Source organism: Nansenia antarctica (assembly GCF_963989245.1).
Source record: "Nansenia antarctica genome assembly, chromosome: 1".
NCBI lineage: Eukaryota > Metazoa > Chordata > Actinopteri > Argentiniformes > Microstomatidae > Nansenia > Nansenia antarctica.
Genome location: NC_137674.1, coordinates 72,340,449 through 72,357,987, shown reverse-complemented (window position 1 = coordinate 72,357,987; position 17,539 = coordinate 72,340,449). Strand labels below are relative to the sequence as shown.

Genomic DNA, 17,539 nt, shown 5'->3' with positions numbered 1-17,539 from the left:
AGGGTTGAAAACGGAGCCAGAGTGGTGAATCGGGATTGGGCCTCTCTGTCTGTCTGTCTCTCTCTCTCTCTCTGGGCTATAGACAGGCCTCTCTCCCTCCCTTCATCCTCCTCTCTCTGTCTTGTCTCTGGGCTATAGGCAGGCCTCTCTCCCTCCCTCGCTCCCTCCTCTCTCTCTCTCTCTCTCTCTCTCTCTCTGTCTTGTCACTGGGCTATAGGCAGGCCTGCTGCACCTGAGTGAGGAGTTCTCCGAAGCGGTCAAAGAGCCCCTCCACCCAGGCCCTGTTCCTCATACACAGCTGCACTGTGTCCTCCTGCCCCACGTCCCCCGCCTGCACCCGCAGGGACGCCACCTGGAACACACACCACAACAACACACACACCATCACAACACACACCATCACAACCATAACAACACAAGGACATCAGGAGGGAGGGCCAGATAAAGAGCTGTCAGCTGTCCCTCTACGCTAACAAGACTATAGGAAATATATGAATCTGCTCATATGACAGTTGTGGGTCACATGACAAGTGTTGAATATTAAACTTATATTATATATATAAACCCCTCAAAAAAAGTTCGGAAACGCTTTTCTTGTTGATTATTCCTCCCCTTTAATAATACCAATTGGTATTGTATTTTATATCGTTGGAAAGCCTGATTGGTCACCTTTATAATGAGCTACAACTTGTAAGGATCATACATTCATGGAATGAGTAACACAGCTAAACGTGTGGGTAGCGGCCCAATTTTTTTTTGCCAAAATCCCCTGCAATATTCTTCTGTTGGTATTCACTCTCGTTTTGAGCTTCAAGTGCTGGCAGGTGTATGTCAGTCACAGGTGTGTGACTGGCACCTGAATGGCACCTAATTGATAGGAATGATATTCTGGGGCCAGTGGCGATCCCATATCTCCAGAATCTGGGACCTAACTCCATCCTCCATGATGACAACGCTCGCCCCCACAGAGCCAGGATCATCACAGAGCACCTCCAGTATTTGGGAGTGGAGAGGGTGGAATGGCCTGCCGTGAGTCCAGACCTCAACCCAATTGAACACTTGTGGGATCAGCTTGGGCGTGCTGTACGTGCCAGAGTGACCAACGCAACCATGTTGGCTGACTTGCGGCAAATCCTAGTTGAGGAATGGGATGCCGTCCCACAGCAGTGTGTGACCAGGCTGGTGACCAGCATGCCAAGCTGTTGTGACTGCGTATGGATCTTCCACACACTACTGAGGTCCCTGATAATGTACAATTAATAAAGTGTAAAAATGGCCAATATGTGTTGTTTTTTCCTTATTACTGTGGGAGAGTGCAATCATCCAATCCACCAAGCAACTCAAAACGAGAGTGAATACTGATGGGTAATGGCTGAAAGTTAAGCTATGTATTTATCTAGTTTTAGTTTTGTTATATTTCATTAAACACTAAATAGTGTATTTTGTATAATGAGTAGTCGAGACATAAGTCATTAATTGGTTTCACATGCTCACTCTCCCTAGTAAGTTGATAATCTTTATTTATGTCGTTGAACTGTGGTTGGACTTCTTCTTGGGGTCCTCTATCATCTGTTGTTAGAAAGAGCCCTAAGACAGACCATTACTTTACTAGATAGTTACGACCACTTTAAGGTGAGCTTTGACCTAAAGTGTCTCAGTGTCCAGTTTCTGTGTGTTACCTAACGGCCTTGAACCATACTGCTTAATATTCATATAGGATGTTTATGTAATTGAACGTGTACAAATCCTATAGGCTGAATAACAGTTCTTTGTCTCTGAAGACTATATAAACTCATGTATGTGGACATGTATGAAGACTGTACCCTATACTTCTTCCCGACCGGTCGTATTCATTAAACTAAGAAAGAGATCTCTGAGTCTGTCGTTTGTCATCTGTATCTTCAAGACCATCACTTTTGATAAAATCCCGACAATACCAACAGAAGAATATAGGGGATTTTGGCAAATATTTTCCAACGATATAAAATACAATACCAATGGGTATTATTAAAGGGGAGGAATAATCAACAACAACAAAAGTTTCCGAACTTTTATATATATACAGTATATATAATTATTTATTTTTTTCTTACATTTTGGGCATTTTAGCAGGCGCCTTTCTCCAAAGCGACTTTCCGTAAGTGAATTATATATCCGTCAGTCATAGCCAGAAAAAAATCATCTATGCTAGGGGCCAGGGGCCATTGGCAGTCATAATGCAAAATAATAATAATATATATAATTTTTCTTTGCTTTTACATTTACAGTAGAGAAACTGTGTAGGGGTGAGAGATAGTGAGAGAAAGCGTCGATTAGGGTCAAGGGACCACACTGCTCTCTTCTGTGTTGTTATCTAGCGTTAACAGCGTAGAGGGACGTTAGCGAAGACAGAACCTCGACAGGAGACGTCACAGCTGATAGGCTGACTCCCTCCGCCAGCCACAACATCACATGTTACATGTCAGGCGGAGGGCAAGTGTGCCCACTGAAGCGATTTCCTGGGTGTATGACGTAGTACTGATTCATACACACGTCACTGAGGTTTACAGTGCGTGTGTATGTGTGTCCATGTTATACCCACTATTGCTCCAACAACATCTACTCTCAGATCAGTATAGAGAGTCAAGTCTGAAATATTTTCAAGGCAAAGGATTCTTAAATATTTTCAAGGCAAGGGACTTTTAAATATTTTGAAGACAAGTCAAGTCTGGAATATTTTCAAGGCAATATTTTCAATTGCGCACAGGGAGATTAAGACCGTAATTTGTTAAGGCAGAGGTTGTACATTGTTTTCCTTTTCTTTTTACCTTTTTTCTTTTACTGTTTTCCCCTGCTTTTATATTCATTTTATGCTTGTATATGTTTTTATATTCACATTAATTTTTATCCCTGTTGTAAAGCACTTTGAGTTGCATTTCTTGTATGAAAGATGATACATAAATAAAGCTTTACTTACTATCAGTTTGGGCATGGTTGTTTACACAGTAATAAGACGTGTGAAGTGGATACCTCATGTTCGGACGTTTTATGAGATATAGATATTGTCGTCTCACCTCGTCTCTGCACATGAGGTACGTGTGGTACTTGTAATGCTGTAGGGAGTGGTAGAGAGAGAACCACTGGGTCTTCTGCTGGTCCACTGTGTACTCCTAGGGACGGACACACACACACACACACACACACACACAATTACACACTTTCCTAAAAACTTGCCATGAGAGCATACGACTAGCGGGTGCTAGCGAAGCTAAGCCACATGTCTCTAGATCCAAGTGTCGCATTCTTGAAGTAGCAGAACGTAGTCTTCTGTTTGCAGGTGACACCGAGTCAGTACAAGGGCGCTCTCTACTGGACAAAACCACACAGTATTTGCTGCTGAGCAGGGGTATGGAGGACTACGAGTGAGACCTACCAGGGGCAGCTTGCTGGGGCATTTGGAGGGCTTCATGTTCTTCCTGTTGTAGGCCTTGCCGCTGAGCCGCACCTTAAAGGCGGGGGACTCCCCGTCTTTCTTCAGCTCCGTCACCACGGAGATCTCGGGGAAGACGTCCAGAGCGCTCTGACGACACACACAGGGAGAGAGAGAGTCAATAAGAGTTAGAGTAGAATAGTCACATAGAGTGTGAGTGTGTGTGTATGTGTGTGTGTTAAGCTGATTGATTGTAGTTAGTTCGAGGAACTGGTGCGTGTGTGTGTGTGTGTGTACGTACGTACAGTATGTATTTGAGACTAGCTGATGGATTGTAGTTAGTTCGAGGAATTGGTGTGTGTGTGTGTGTGTGTGTGTGTGTGTGTGTATATGTGTATGCGTGTGTGTATGCGTGTGTGAGGAGCCTGACCTTAAACAGCTGGCCCATGCGTAGTTTGGGCAGCAGGCGTCTCCGGTTGTCCGTGATCATCCCCTCCACCCTCTTCATGTGAGGCAGCAGCAGCTCATCTGAGACAGAGACACAGACACAGACACAGACACAGACACACACACACACACACACACGTTGGCTTCGCAAAACATTATGACCACCTGCCTGATATGCTGTTGGTATTATTATTATTATTATTATTATTATTATTATTACCGTTCTCCCTCTCTAAGGCGGCCATCACGTCTGTGTCTAGGGCGACGCTGATGAGAAGCTCCACGAAGCTCTTGAACGTCTCCTTCATGGTCCTGGTGTTGAGGAACCGCGACGCGAAGGGCACAGGAGGGGTGAACTCTGGAGGAGAGAGAGGGGGGGGGGGGTATGGAGCTATTTTAGTGCCAGCAGAAATGTAATTGTATTTGACAGATTGAATTGAATATGAGCACAAATTGAATTGTATTTGACAGATCTGAATTGTATTTGACAGATTGAATTGAATCTGAGCACAACCTGAATTGTATTTGACAGATTGAATTGAATCTGAGCACAAACTGAATTGTATTTGACAGATTGAATTGTATTCAATTCAGTTTTCATTATTTTAATTCAGTTTTCAAATTCAGTTTCTCAAAATACAATTCAGTTCTCAAAATACAATTCAGTTTTAGAGGCACTCATCCGGGGACTCTGGGCTAGGTAGAATAATAGAGCACCGATTCTAACTCCCATCCCTCCCATCCGAATTCATAAGAGCAACGCATCTCCGGGTACTTTTGCTCTCCTGTTATGTCCACGCCCCTTTTTACACTCAGAAGTGTAGAAGTTTGACTGGCGGTCAATGGAAATTTCTGGTCTTTGCTACTTTAATCCGATAAAATAAGAAAACCGTAGTGCTTTTTAGATATTAGGAGCCCAAATCCAATGGCCAGTTAGGCAAACTATTATATAGTGTCGTTGCCGATCAATGATCGACTTCGTTATATAGAGAAAATGTATGAAATAGGGGTTGATTCATCAGAGCAGTCATACGTCATCTCCCTGTCATCAGGGATGTGTAGTTCTTCATTTGATTTGCCGTGGGAGTGTTACATTATTTTTCTTAAGATAGGATAATGAATAAATCTGTTCAATGGGCATTTGCCAAAGTAGCCTACTGTTAATCAGTATTTAGCCTGTATGGTGTATATGAAGATGTTATAGCTAGCTAGCTACGATTTATCATGAAAATAATGAACAGCAAGCGAGATCCAAAACTAGGGCCGGTGGAGGAGGGCAAGTGTCACATTGGACAGACTACCAAAACAGACAAATAAAGTATCTTAACAATGTCAGAAATACATTACCTGGAGATTCAATAAGGTACTTTTATATGACAGGATATGGGTTAGGGCTATATGACACCTGTAGATAGAGCCAAAAGTAAAAAGTCGCTGAGACGCAAGCAGGGTCTGGGCTGGTAATTGTATGACGCGCCAAACAATCCGCTGAGATGAAAAGTACGTTTTAGAGCATTTATTGAATAGAACAATCAAACTTGGCGACGTACAAAAAGAATCCATAAGCGATCAAAACCAGAAAAATAACAAACAATGCGTATAGAATATGCGTATAATGCGGTCAACAAAAATACATCGCTCCCCTCTCTCTCCACTACCGCCATGCAAGATGCGCAGGTGCTTAAATTACCTTGCAATATCACCCCCCATAACCATATGACTTCTCAATACGGTGATCAAGGCAATAAACAAACAATCAAAGTAAACTCACAATAAAGCCATTAGCCTGCTAAATACCCCCCCTACAACACCTCAGGCCTTTGGGTCGGGTGGTTCATCCACATGGATGGAGGCAGACTGAAAGGACACACATTCATTGCCTATTTCATAAATGTTCTCCATATAACGACGTCGATCATTGATCGGCAACGACACTACATAATTATTTGCCTGACTGGCCATCGGATTTGAGATCCTAATATCTAAAAAGGGATACAGTTTTCTTATTTTATCGGATTAAAGTAGCAAAGACCACACATTTCCATTGACTGTCAGTCAAACTTCTACACTTCTAGCACCCAACAGGGGACGTGATCGTTCTGATGACAGGGAGATGACGTGTAACTGCTCTGGAGACAGACTGAAAGGACACACATTGGACATCAGTTTGCCTAACTGGCCATCGGATTTGGGCATCTAATATCTAAAAAGCAATACTGTTTTCTTATTTTATCGGATTAAAGTAGCAAAGACCAGAAATTCCCATTGACCGCCAGTCAAACTTCTACACTTCTATCACCCAAAAAGGGGCGTGATCATTCTGATGACAGGGAGATGATGCGCAATTGTTCTTATGAATGGGAGTTAGAATCGGTGCTCTATTATTCTACCTAGCCCAGAGTCCCCGGATGAGTGCCTCTAAAACTGAATTGTATTTTGAGAACTGAATTGTATTTTGAGAAAAACCGAATTGTATTTAGAGAAACTGAATATGAAAACTGAATTAAAATAATGAAAACTGAATTGAATACAATTCAATCTGTCAAATACAATTCAGATCTGTCTAATACAATTCAATTTGTGCTCATATTCAATTCAATCTGTCAAATACAATTCAATTTCTGATGGCACTAAAATAGCTCCATAGGGGGGGAAGATAAGGAACAGAGAGAGAGAGAAAGGGAGAGAGAGAGAGAGAGGAAGATGAGGAACAGAGAGAGAGAGGGAGGGAGAGGAGGAACAGAGAGAGAGAGGGAGGGAGAGGAGGAACAGAGAGAGAGAGAGGGAGGGAGAGGAGGAACAGAGAGAGAGAGAGAGGAGGAAGATGAGGAACAGAGAGAGAGAGGGAGGGAGAGGAGGAACAGAGAGAGAGGGAGGGAGAGGAGGAACAGAGAGAGAGAGAGGGAGGAAGATGAGGAACAGAGAGAGAGAAAGAGGGAGGAAGATGAGGAACAGATAGAGAGAGAGGGAGAGAGAGAGGAAAAGGAGAGAGAGAGAGAAAGAGAGGAAGAGGAGGATGAGAGAGAGAGAGAGAGAGAGAGAGAGAGAGAGAGAGAGAGAGAAAGACAGGGGTAGAGACATAGGAAGGAAGGGTTTAAAGATAGATTTAGTGGTCAGAGCCGTGGTCAGAGCCATGGGAAGGATGGGGGAGGGGTGTGACTGGACGTGACCTATCCTAGAGGGCAGACCCGTCCTCACCGTCATCTTCACAGCCGTCCTCGGGCGAGGACCCGGAGGGCGACTGAGAAGAGAACTCCTTCCACTTCCTCCTCTTCTTGGGCGGGGGCTCCGCCTTGGGCTTGGGCTGCTTGGGGCGGGGCTTGGACAGGGGCTTCTGGGACACGGGGCGGGGCGTGCCGGGGTCAGAGGTCGCAGAGGAAGGGGCAGCCTTCAGGCCCAGCAGGGACTTGGCCTGGGAACTCCTTGAGGAGGCGAGGAGAGGATGGATGAATGAGTGGATGAATCGATGGATGGATGAATCGATGGATGGATGATGGATGGATGAATGGAACATTTGGAATTTAAGTCAAACAATTACTATGGGTTTAAGTAGAGATTCTCTGCTTTTATTTGATGGTATTTTGCGTACATATCGGTTTCACCGTTCAGAATTACAGCACGTTTTATGCATAGTCCCTGTTTCAGGGTGGTATGTGTGTACATATGTACATTTAAGTCATTTAGCATTGTTTAAGTAAGTCAATGAACTAACAATGAAAGTAAAACCTATGATAAGAAGAAGTGCCCTCGGGCAGTCACAGTGCTAGATGAAGGAAGAAATTTTTTTTTTTCTTCAGTTCTGGTAATGTAGGGTGTTAGAGGGTGCAGAGGTCTGACACACACCCCACACACACCCCACACAGCCCACACACCCCACACACCCACACACACCCACACACACCCACACACACACACTACCTCATGGAGTGCATGGGCTTGCAGCGTGGTTTGCGGTTGCAGACCCGGACATACTCCCTCTTGTTAACAGTGTCCAGGAACTTCACATACACCCTCCTGTACATGGTCTTAGCATCACCAAAGTACCCCAGGTACTACAAACGAAAAAAGACACACAAAAAAAAGAAAATTGTATACAGACCTGCTAAAAATGCTACTGAATTTATTAGAAATATCTAAATATGTATTTTTTTGGTTAATTCACCAAACGTCTGTGGCGGCCATAAGTGGATATGTAGGCTACAGACGGATACATCCTAATAAGGTTAACATGTGGAGATGAGGTATGTGTGTGTGCATGTATGCTCACGCTGTTCGTGGCTGAGAACACTCTCCTCCCGTCCCTCAGCTCGGGCACAAACTTCTGCAACAGAGCCTTCTGGACCTTCCAGATGGCTGGAGGCTCCTGCCCAGCTCTCAATGTCACCTACACACACACATGCACACGCACGCACACACACAAGAGCAGACCTCAGTATGGACCACACCAGAGCAGATTAGCATGAACCAATAGCACAAGCTCATACAGGCCTTTCATACAGACCCACGCATGAACACAAACTGACAGAAACCAGGGCTTTTATGTAAAACATTTACCAGTATCTGCACCCTATTGAGATTCATCTGAACACCATAACACTGGCTAACCAGCTATAATAACAACAACAACAACAACAACAACAACAACAATGCTAGTCTAGTTCAGCACAACCACCACAAATGCAAAACTCCCCCAGACCGCCAACAGTGGCCGGTGCCTCCCTCCCTACCTTCAGGCTCTCAATGTCCTCGTTCTTCACCACAAACTCGTCCCTCTCTCGGTACATGCCCTCCCCTCCACTGTCCGACAGCTCTTCGTCCGTCAGCCCCTCGATGGCCACGCTGGTCAGCCGGACGGCCAGCTGGCCTGGGGGGGCCTCTTTCGCCCCCTCCTGCCCCGTTGCCCCTGACGACGCCGTTGCCACCGAGGCCTCCTTGGGTGCGGCCGTCTGCTGCTCCTGGGCCTTAGCGGCAGAGTGAGGCATGCTGGGAGGAGGGTCTGGCTTCAGGAGAGAGCTGGAGAGCCGGTCATCTGTGGAGAGAGAGAAAAGACACAGGGATGTGGGGAGTCGACCAGGCAAAGACAAGGACAGGGATTACACACTTCCTCTTCTGAGGAAAACAGCCTGTGTGTGTGTGTGTGTGTGTGTGTTTTGTTGTTGTTACCAGTCTTGTGCCTCCTGTCAGAGGGCTCGTCCAGGGCTGACAGGGCTGAGCTGATGCTGTTCTGCAGCGCCTGGTTCTTCCCCGCGCTCTCCTCCTCCTCGTCGGACGAGAACGACGGCAGGGTCTCCAGGTTCTTCTGCAGCTCCTCGTCCAGACGCTTCTGCTGCTGCGTGTTCGCCCCTCCGTGGCACTCCTGGGACGTCGTCAAGGGGACCGACGTAGGGGGCTGCTGCAGTTTGGGGGGCAGAGAAGGCAACGGGCACGGCAGAGGTCGTTTTGACGACGCCGAGGGCTTCCTGGAGCGGTTGGGGTTCCGTACGGGCGGAGAAGACAAGTGCTGTTTGGGCCCTGATTTGAGGAAGTCCAGGAAGGAGCCGATGAATCCGGTTTTCACCTCGGGCTGTTTCTCCTCCACCTCACGGATCTTCTGCCTCATCCTCTCCTGCTGCTGGTAGCTGTCGAACACCCCCTCAGAGGTGGAGGGGGAACTGGTGTCGCTACCCCGGGAGTTCTGCCGTTTCGCTTGGCCGCCACCGCGCTTCCCGGGCCTGGGCTGGCCGTTGTTCTCCTCCTCTGGTCCGGGCGGCTTGGCTGCGGGCACCTTGGAGCGGGCCCTCTTCTTGGGGAAGCCGTCGGAAGGGCACTCCATCGGTCCACCACTGTCCTCCCTCTTGATGCCCCCCTTGGGGCCTTTAGGGAAGGCCTGGTGGGTCTTTGGGCCCTTGCCTCGGTTCAGGAGCCCCGAGGGGTCGTACGCCTGGCCGGCCAGGTGGTAGTCGCTCTCGGAGGAGGGGCCCCTGTCGCCATGGCCGTTGCTCGGATGAATGGACGATGACTGTCCGTTGTTAGGGGAAACGTCGCTCCGACTCTCGTCCAAGTCGTAATCCGACCCTCCGGGGTTCCGTAGCGAACCCACACCCTTGTCCACGGCGCCCCCCATGTCGTGCCTGGAGTTGACCGCGCCGGAGCTCAGCCCGGGCTGCGTGTGCACGTGCGACAAGGCGTACCCCTGGTGGGATCCCAGGACCTCCCCCCCCCCCGCCGCGGAGGACATCCCCTGGGTACCGTTGAGCGTCAAGGAGTTAGTGTTGGCGATGATCGAGTGCTGCTGGTTGGAGGAGAACCCAGGGGACACGTGTTGGTAGTGACCCTTGGAGGAGTCTGCGGCGACGGCCATGGCGCCCATCCCTCCCTCGGACGTGGCTTTGACAAAGTCCTGCGGCGTCACCCCGCAAGCAGCCGCCGTGGCCGCCAGGATGTCGTCCACGTTGGACAGGATGTTCCTCTCGTCCGCCAGCAGCATGGCCTCGGGGAAGCAGATGGAGCTGAGGGCAAAGTGGTGCTGCTTGGCGTCCTGCGACTGCTGCTGCTGGTGGTGGTGGGCCGCTTGGCTGGCGAAGGGGTCCTTTGGCGAGGGGAGGTGTTGTTTGGACGACTCCGCCGAGCCCTGGCCTTGGTGGGGCGCGACCACCACCACCTGTTGGTTCTGGCCGCCACCGCCGTTGTTGTTGTTGTTGTTGACGCTCGCGCTGAGCAGCCCTTCGCCGTCCATATGAAGGTACTGGACCGGAACCTGGCCCTGGCCTGGAGCCACCTGCAACTGGGTCGACGACACGACGGCCTTGGAGGGGTTATGTCCGGAGTGGATGAGGGGCTGCTGGAGCAGAATCATCTGGTTGGGCTCCAGCAGGACATTCTGTGGTGCATTGTGGACCCTGATATACTGGGTCTGGGCTGCCTGGGTGTTGTGGTTTTGGTCCACCTGAGACCTGGGCACGGCGGCGGTCAGGACCTGGTGGTTTTGTTGCTGCGGCTGCTGTTTGAGCTCCTCTGAGTTCAGGGGCCTGTGGTGGGAAGACATGAGCTGGGGGTTCGAAGTCTTTGGGTCGGGGGTTCCCCGAGGGCAGGCACTGCTGACAAGCTGGCCGCCGTGCTGTTGGCCGAGAGAGCCCATCCTATCGTCCTTCACCTGGCTCACCAGGTGAGCCTGGCTCAGACCCATGAGCTGGTCCTCGGAGCGCGAGTTGCTCCGGATCACGCTCTGCGTGTTGTAGCGGTCGTCCATTTTGGAGACCACGTAGACGACATTATTATGGGCGGCCACCAAGTCGCCGCTTGGGCTGGAAGTCTCTAAGGAGGCCTGCTGGAGAGCCTGGAGGTCCTGGATGGGAAGCTCTTCCAGCTTCAGCTTGCCGTAGGCCGGCTTCAGGTCCTGCGCTGAGGAGGATCTGCAGTTGTTCTGTAAGGCTTGTGCGTGAGAGGCTGAGGAGAAGGTGGGAGACTGCACAGGCAGAAGATACTTCTGAGACTGAGGCTGCTGATGCTGCTGGGTGCCTGGGTCCGCCTTGCCCCCGGACGAGGGCTGCATTAGGATGTAACCCTGGGTAGAGTTCGACGCGGGCAGACTTTGGGCCCGCGTGGAAGGGTAGCCGGAAGCGAGCGATTGTCCTGCGGCGTAGCTCTGAGACTGAGTGACCGAAGAAGCCTGCTGCCCCTGTTGCGATTGAGAGTAGCTCACGTTAGGGGCGCCCTGAGAGTGACTGGAGGGGTAGCTCTGAGGAGAGGGGTTCCCCAGACAAAGGCCCTGAACCTGGGATACGTACTGGCTGTCCTCCCCCTGGCCGCCCTGCGCGGGGCTGGAGGAGTACACCAGAGACTGGCTGACAGACGACGACGCCACCGCCGACACGTTCCCAGACGGGCCGGAGAACGAGGGCAGGGTCTTGTAGAGGGAAGGCAGTTTGTTGTCCGACGGGGAGGCGTACGAGCCGCCCTGGGAGTGGCTTTGAGAGGTGACGTAGGTCTGCTGTGAGTGGGAGGTGATGTAGGTCTGCGAGTGGGAGCTGATGGAGAGCAGACTGGGCAGCTGGGCCGACGTGTACGGCTGGGACTGCTGGCTGGCGATGACCGAGCTCTGCTGCTGCTGCTGGCCCTGGCCCTGTCCCGGGGAGGGGTAGCTCTCCGGGGGGGAACCCCCCCGCGCATGGCCCTGCGAGTGGGAGTGACTCTCCCCGCCGCCGCCTTCCGACAAACAGTCTTTAGCCTTGGCCCCCCCCGTGGAGGACGGGGAGTAGCCGGAGGGGGAGGAGATGGAGGAGGAGGGGTAGGCCTGAGTTTGCTGCAGCACGGCCTGAGACACTGCCGGGCCTTGGGTTTTGGGATGCGGGGGGGCGCCATTGACCCCCCCCTGAGAGGAGTCCGTCCCCGCGGAGGGGCTGCAGGGTATGGGGGTCTGACGGGAGGGGTCCTGCTGGAAGGAGACCTCTCCGTCGCCTGCCCCGGAGCTCAGGTAGCCCTGCAGGGAGTGCTGCGAGCTGGGCAGCTGCTCCGGGGCGGCGTGGCTGCTGGAAGGCCTCTGGTGGTGCTTGATCACACTGCATTCCCGCTGAAGTGCTCTCTCGATGGAGCCCGAGAAGACCGGGGCCCCGTAAGGCTGGGGGGCCGACTGGGAGGAGTTCAGACCCAGGGGGGGAAGCAGGCCGAACTGGGGCTGCAGGAGGTGGGGGGCCGACTCCTGGGCCGAGCGGTACGTGGAGGACTGGGGGGGGAGGCCCCCCACACCCAACGAGGGGACGGGGAGGCGGTCGAAGGCCAGCGAGGTCTGGAGGGGCTTGAGGTGGAGCAGGGTGTCGTGGGGGGAGAGCAGGCCGTTGGCGGTGCTGAAGACGGGGTCCTGGAGGGCCAGAGAGGAGGGGGTGTTGGCGTAGCTCCTGGAGGAGAAGGCACCGGCGTGCTGATAGGAGGAGAGCGTGGCGGGGGAGGGGAAGGTGGTGGTGGAAGGCAGGGCGCCCGTCAGAAACAGCTCCGTGGTGGAGGAGTTTGTACCTGGGGCGGAAATAGGAAGAAAAAAAAACGGCACAAAAGCTTTTAGACTCCCGAGAAGAAGAACAAGTCTCGACACAGAACTACCCCCCGGAGAAAGAGAAACAAACACAACCGCACAGCAGAGCCACACGGTGACACCACGAGTAAAGCAGCGGGTCTGTGCTCACCGGTTTGCCATGAGGGGGTCCTGAAGGGGGGGAGCAGAGAGGCGCTGACAGGACCAGCCTGAAGGCCTCTAGACTCCATGGCAGACAGGAAGTTCATGACGGAGGTCTCAGTAGTGTTAGGGCCCGAGTCAAAGACTCCAGACAGACCTGCAAGGAGGGAGGGAGGGGGGGGAGAGAGGGAGAGAGAGAGAGAGAGAGAGAGAGAGAGAGAGATTAGCTTCTTGAGGCCTTCACGTTACAATGTTCCAACTTACAATGATCACCACATAGATTGAGACGTCACACCGAGATGGAGTGTGCCCGCCTGTCTGCCTGCCTCACCTGTAGGGTGGTGTGTGGTGGTGTAGGTGGGCAGTTGATGGGTGGAGGCGTAGGTCTGCCGATGGAGGAGCTCCGATTCCAGGTGTGTAGCACCATAACTGGAACTACAGGAGGGAACACACACACACGCATGCACGCAAACACACACTTTAGGGCACTACTGTCAAAACAAAAACAAACAAACAAACCCTTCCAACTGGTCTGCTCTGCTATACTGAACCAGATAGGAAAAGAAAGCTCATTCCATTATTTTAACCCTAACTCCATATATTGCAAAAGTAAACAACCGGTGTGGTCCTGTCAGTACTCCAGACAGACAGTCGATATTTATAGGCCGATGATGTAAGCTTACAAAAGTGTGTCAGGCGCAACAGAGAGGCTCTCGAAAAATGTGTCGCATGACAGCTTTCATCCCCTATCATTTCACAATCTCTCAAACTAAGTAATATTACAAATATAAGCTATCTAGCCTACTGTAAGACAATAAAAAGATTTTAAAAATTTGATCGTCAAGCGTTTGACAGGGTGACCAAACCTGGAACAGAGGTTTCCAAAACCATTAAAGACTTTATTTTTATTTTTTTTACAGATAACATTGACAGTTTGCTGTTATCCTGGCCATTCTAATGACATAATAACAGCCATGCGTGAGTGTCACTGTGCCTGCCATGCCCTATTAGCCTAGCCACTACAGGAAGAGAGCAGACGCACTTGTTGTTGGTGCTCAGCGCTACACACGGGCTATGTGGAGCCCTGTCAACCAGGGCTGTCATGGTTATCCGCCCCAGCACTGCTCTACCATGGCCTTTCCACAGCCCCAGGGAGCAACCCTGGGGACACGCATCACCAGAGAGATAAATTATTAATACACAGGCCATCCAGGTGGGGCTTAGGAGATAAGGGCCTGGCTGTATCCTAGGAGAGTGACAGAGGAGAGTGGTGTGATATGATATCTTCTTGTCCATCTTAAGTGAAACCCTCTCTGTAGGCCACACACAAGAAGTCAGACACTACATGAAAGGAGAACAGAGACCTCCAGATATATTTGTTTAGGACATGGGGCCCTAACTGTAGCCCATATTTGAACCGTGAACCATCTTTTTCTCTGTTTAGACATGCAGGTGCAGTCCTCCATTGCATTTTTAAAAAGCACACACAAAAACGGTATAACCTAAACAATGGGATGATGGCTGACCAACTCAATACAAGAACAATCTAAGTTCATCAGGTAAAACCGGTAGCCTACACAATCATAACATGTAGGCCTACTTCTATTGCACAACACCCAAAACTAAAGTGTGTCAAAGAAATAAATACACAATTAAAAAAACACTAATCATTCGAGCAGAAGTTCCATTTTGTTTCCATGTGATGAGCTTGTTCCCCTAATAGTTGAGCAGAGAGACAGGCAGCCTGCCTGGGTCTGATGTTCAGGCCAGGAGACAAACAGCTGTCCACGGAGAGCGCACAGCTGGAGGGAATCATCTGCCTCTCAATCTTTCTCCCTTCTCTCAAATACTCTTACTCCCTTCTCTCTATCTCTATTACCCTCTCTGGCAGCTCCTTGCCTCACCTACTTTGAAAATACAAAAAGAGGAAGCAAACTGCAAAAACAAACAAGAGCCCAAGAAGTATCAATTCAACGCATCGATCCTCACTGGGATCCGTCGATCAACCCGTGCTGCTTGTTTGAGGAGGGAAAGTGTAAAAGGTCAGACTCAAACGTGCTTACACACTCAACCATGACGAGGAAGTATTCCTTAACACGGCGCTTCTTTAAAACAGTCGAGAGTCTCTGAAGCCCTGAACGCACTCGACGCAAATAGGTCCACTGACATCATAAAAGGCAGGCAACCTAAAAATGCCATATCCATATAACAACTTTTTTCAATCCCAGTCCATTTTTTCCTCAACCTGTGGGGACCAATTCCCTCTCTTTTCTCTCCATCTTCCCCTCGCGCTGTCTGACCCCCAGGGGTGGGCAGGGGTAACAAGCACACAGACAGGCAGTTAGCTGTAGCTTTGAAGTGAAGCGATTCAGGTTTGAACAGGGCGTTTACGTCTAACAAACACGTAATAATGAGGGATCCTCTGGTGATGATGTAGGCCAATATGCAAACGAGGGAAGGAGCACCGGTCTGCCAAACGCACGCCTGCCAAGAGCAGTGGAAAATAATCAACCCTGTCAAAATCTGCTCGCCAAATGTTAAGAAACGTTCGGAAATATGAGCCGGTGAAGACAAGCAAATCGCCCCCACAGGGGCGACCAGGGGGAGATGCTCTTCCTGAGGACATCAATAAAGAGACAAGCCAAAAACAATCAATGACATGACTCTAAAGTACATCACACATTTTATACACTCCACAAATGGCAAACAAGTGAGAGTACAAACTCAATTTCACTACGACGAAATGTAGGTAACGTTGTGTGGAGCTTCATGATAGCGGTGACCACTGGCCTTGAGTGACCTGCTAAAGAAGAGCAAGGTGGGGAGTGGAGGAGAGAGGCTGCGCACCTCAAGACTGAGGTAGACCTCTATATTTTGCTTGGGGTGATGGATAGGACTGCTATAATCTACATCGATTGATTGACGCATTGGTCTGTGCCTTTACTTTGATACATTGTCTGAGTTTGCCCAGCAGATGAAACTAGGCCAGCTAGTGTGGCCCACATTCACACACAGCGTTATCCATTTATAAAGCCGGATATGTCCACACAGGCTCCAGGTTGAGTCCTAACAGACAGGGCACTAAGAGAACTCATGTAACCGCACGCGCACACACACACACACACACACACACACACACACACACACACACACACACACACACTACTGCCCTATATTGAGCTTCTAAATAAAGAAGTTGCACTGAGCCTAAAGCTGCCCTATTAAAGCACGTTTCAATGTAGAATCGTTTATATTAGGAAATCCCAAAAACATAAATACATGCTATGAAACAACGGCACTTCGGATAAAGCTGGCATCACTGTCATGTTTGACACGTCGCTCCACGAAAGCGATTGTCATGTGCAAAGGTTTTTCCTACACAAGTGAAACAGACAGTTAAGTTATTAGTTGGATCGTTAGGATCCTAGCCAGCTAAATAAATAAAAAAGTTGATTTCACGGCCACGATTGCATGATATCACCTGATGTCAAAACCCGACACACATTCACATGAATGCGTCCATGCAGATCGCCCCATTGTGCCTAATGGCAATTAACGCACATCACATCATTAGACCTGGCCTAGGTAGCTGCGCATGTTAAACAGTCCTAGATTCCAGGGTGTCCAAAAGCACAAACAAGTGATCTGTAGCCTGTATTCCTAACACTGATGCTGCTAAATAACGCGTTAACTTTAAAAAAAGCTCGTCACAACTCCGTTTGTTGTGCTAGGCCTCCCCTCCATCACCGGAATTTTCTTTGGAAGGTGACCCGCCCTCTCCTTCATCCGTTACCTCGGCTTAATGCTCGGTGCGCTGCTGCGTTCATAGGCCCAGGCTCCGGTCTGCGCTGCCGGGGCCAGCGGGTCCGCGAAGCCAGACGTCGGGTAGTTCCTGTCCATCATCCGGCTGGGGCTGCGGAGGAGGAGGAGGAGGCACGGTGTCCCCGGTGGAGCTTGGTGAAGCAGCAGCAGCAGCAGCCACACATACGAGCGCGGGGCCGGTCAAAAACAATCACATTCTCGCTGATCAATAGATCGCAAGGCGCCGGCGTCTAGCTGAGAGTCCGGTAGAGTCCGGAGAAATATTCGCGGTTTCTCCTTAGAACGAGAATGAGGGTTTGATGGTGATCATTGTTCACGTCCCGTAATCAGACGCTGTGTGCACTGGTCTGCATGGTGGTTTAGCACTTGGATCAAGTCCCCATGTTGGTTTATTTCCCAGGATGCACCGCCGACCCGCTCGGGGTTGGAAGTTTTCTTGCATTATTTATCATTATTTATCCTCCATGCGTTTGGAAAAGTATAACTCATATTTTAGAACAATATTTATCATCTGAATTAATAACTAAGTCACTGATAATTAGTTTTTTTTTCTTCGAGATTTGTTTCGAATTTGTTCAAGATGAGAGCATGAAATAAAAATGACACTTGAAAAAACTTTCCAAAACTTCTTCAAAACACTTGACTATCCCCATTAATTGTTTTGTATTTGTTCATACAATTTATTATTTGCACAATTCAAATTCAAATTCAATGTT

At 49.8% G+C, this 17,539-nt stretch overlaps 1 protein-coding gene across 1 annotated transcript; it reads right to left on the bottom strand.

The window, feature by feature from the left end:
• Positions 1–211: 211 nt before the first annotated feature.
• qser1 (glutamine and serine rich 1) lies at positions 212–16,904 on the bottom strand (the record flags this gene model as incomplete). The annotated part of the gene is made up of 13 exons (XM_080525931.1): positions 212–352; positions 3,054–3,149; positions 3,413–3,559; positions 3,840–3,937; positions 4,077–4,214; positions 7,055–7,278; positions 7,775–7,908; positions 8,124–8,240; positions 8,584–8,885; positions 9,020–12,844; positions 13,012–13,158; positions 13,333–13,436; positions 16,795–16,904. 13 exons carry the CDS (start codon positions 16,902–16,904, stop codon positions 212–214), a joined length of 5,583 nt encoding a protein of 1,860 aa, XP_080382057.1.
• Positions 16,905–17,539: the final 635 nt, after the last annotated feature.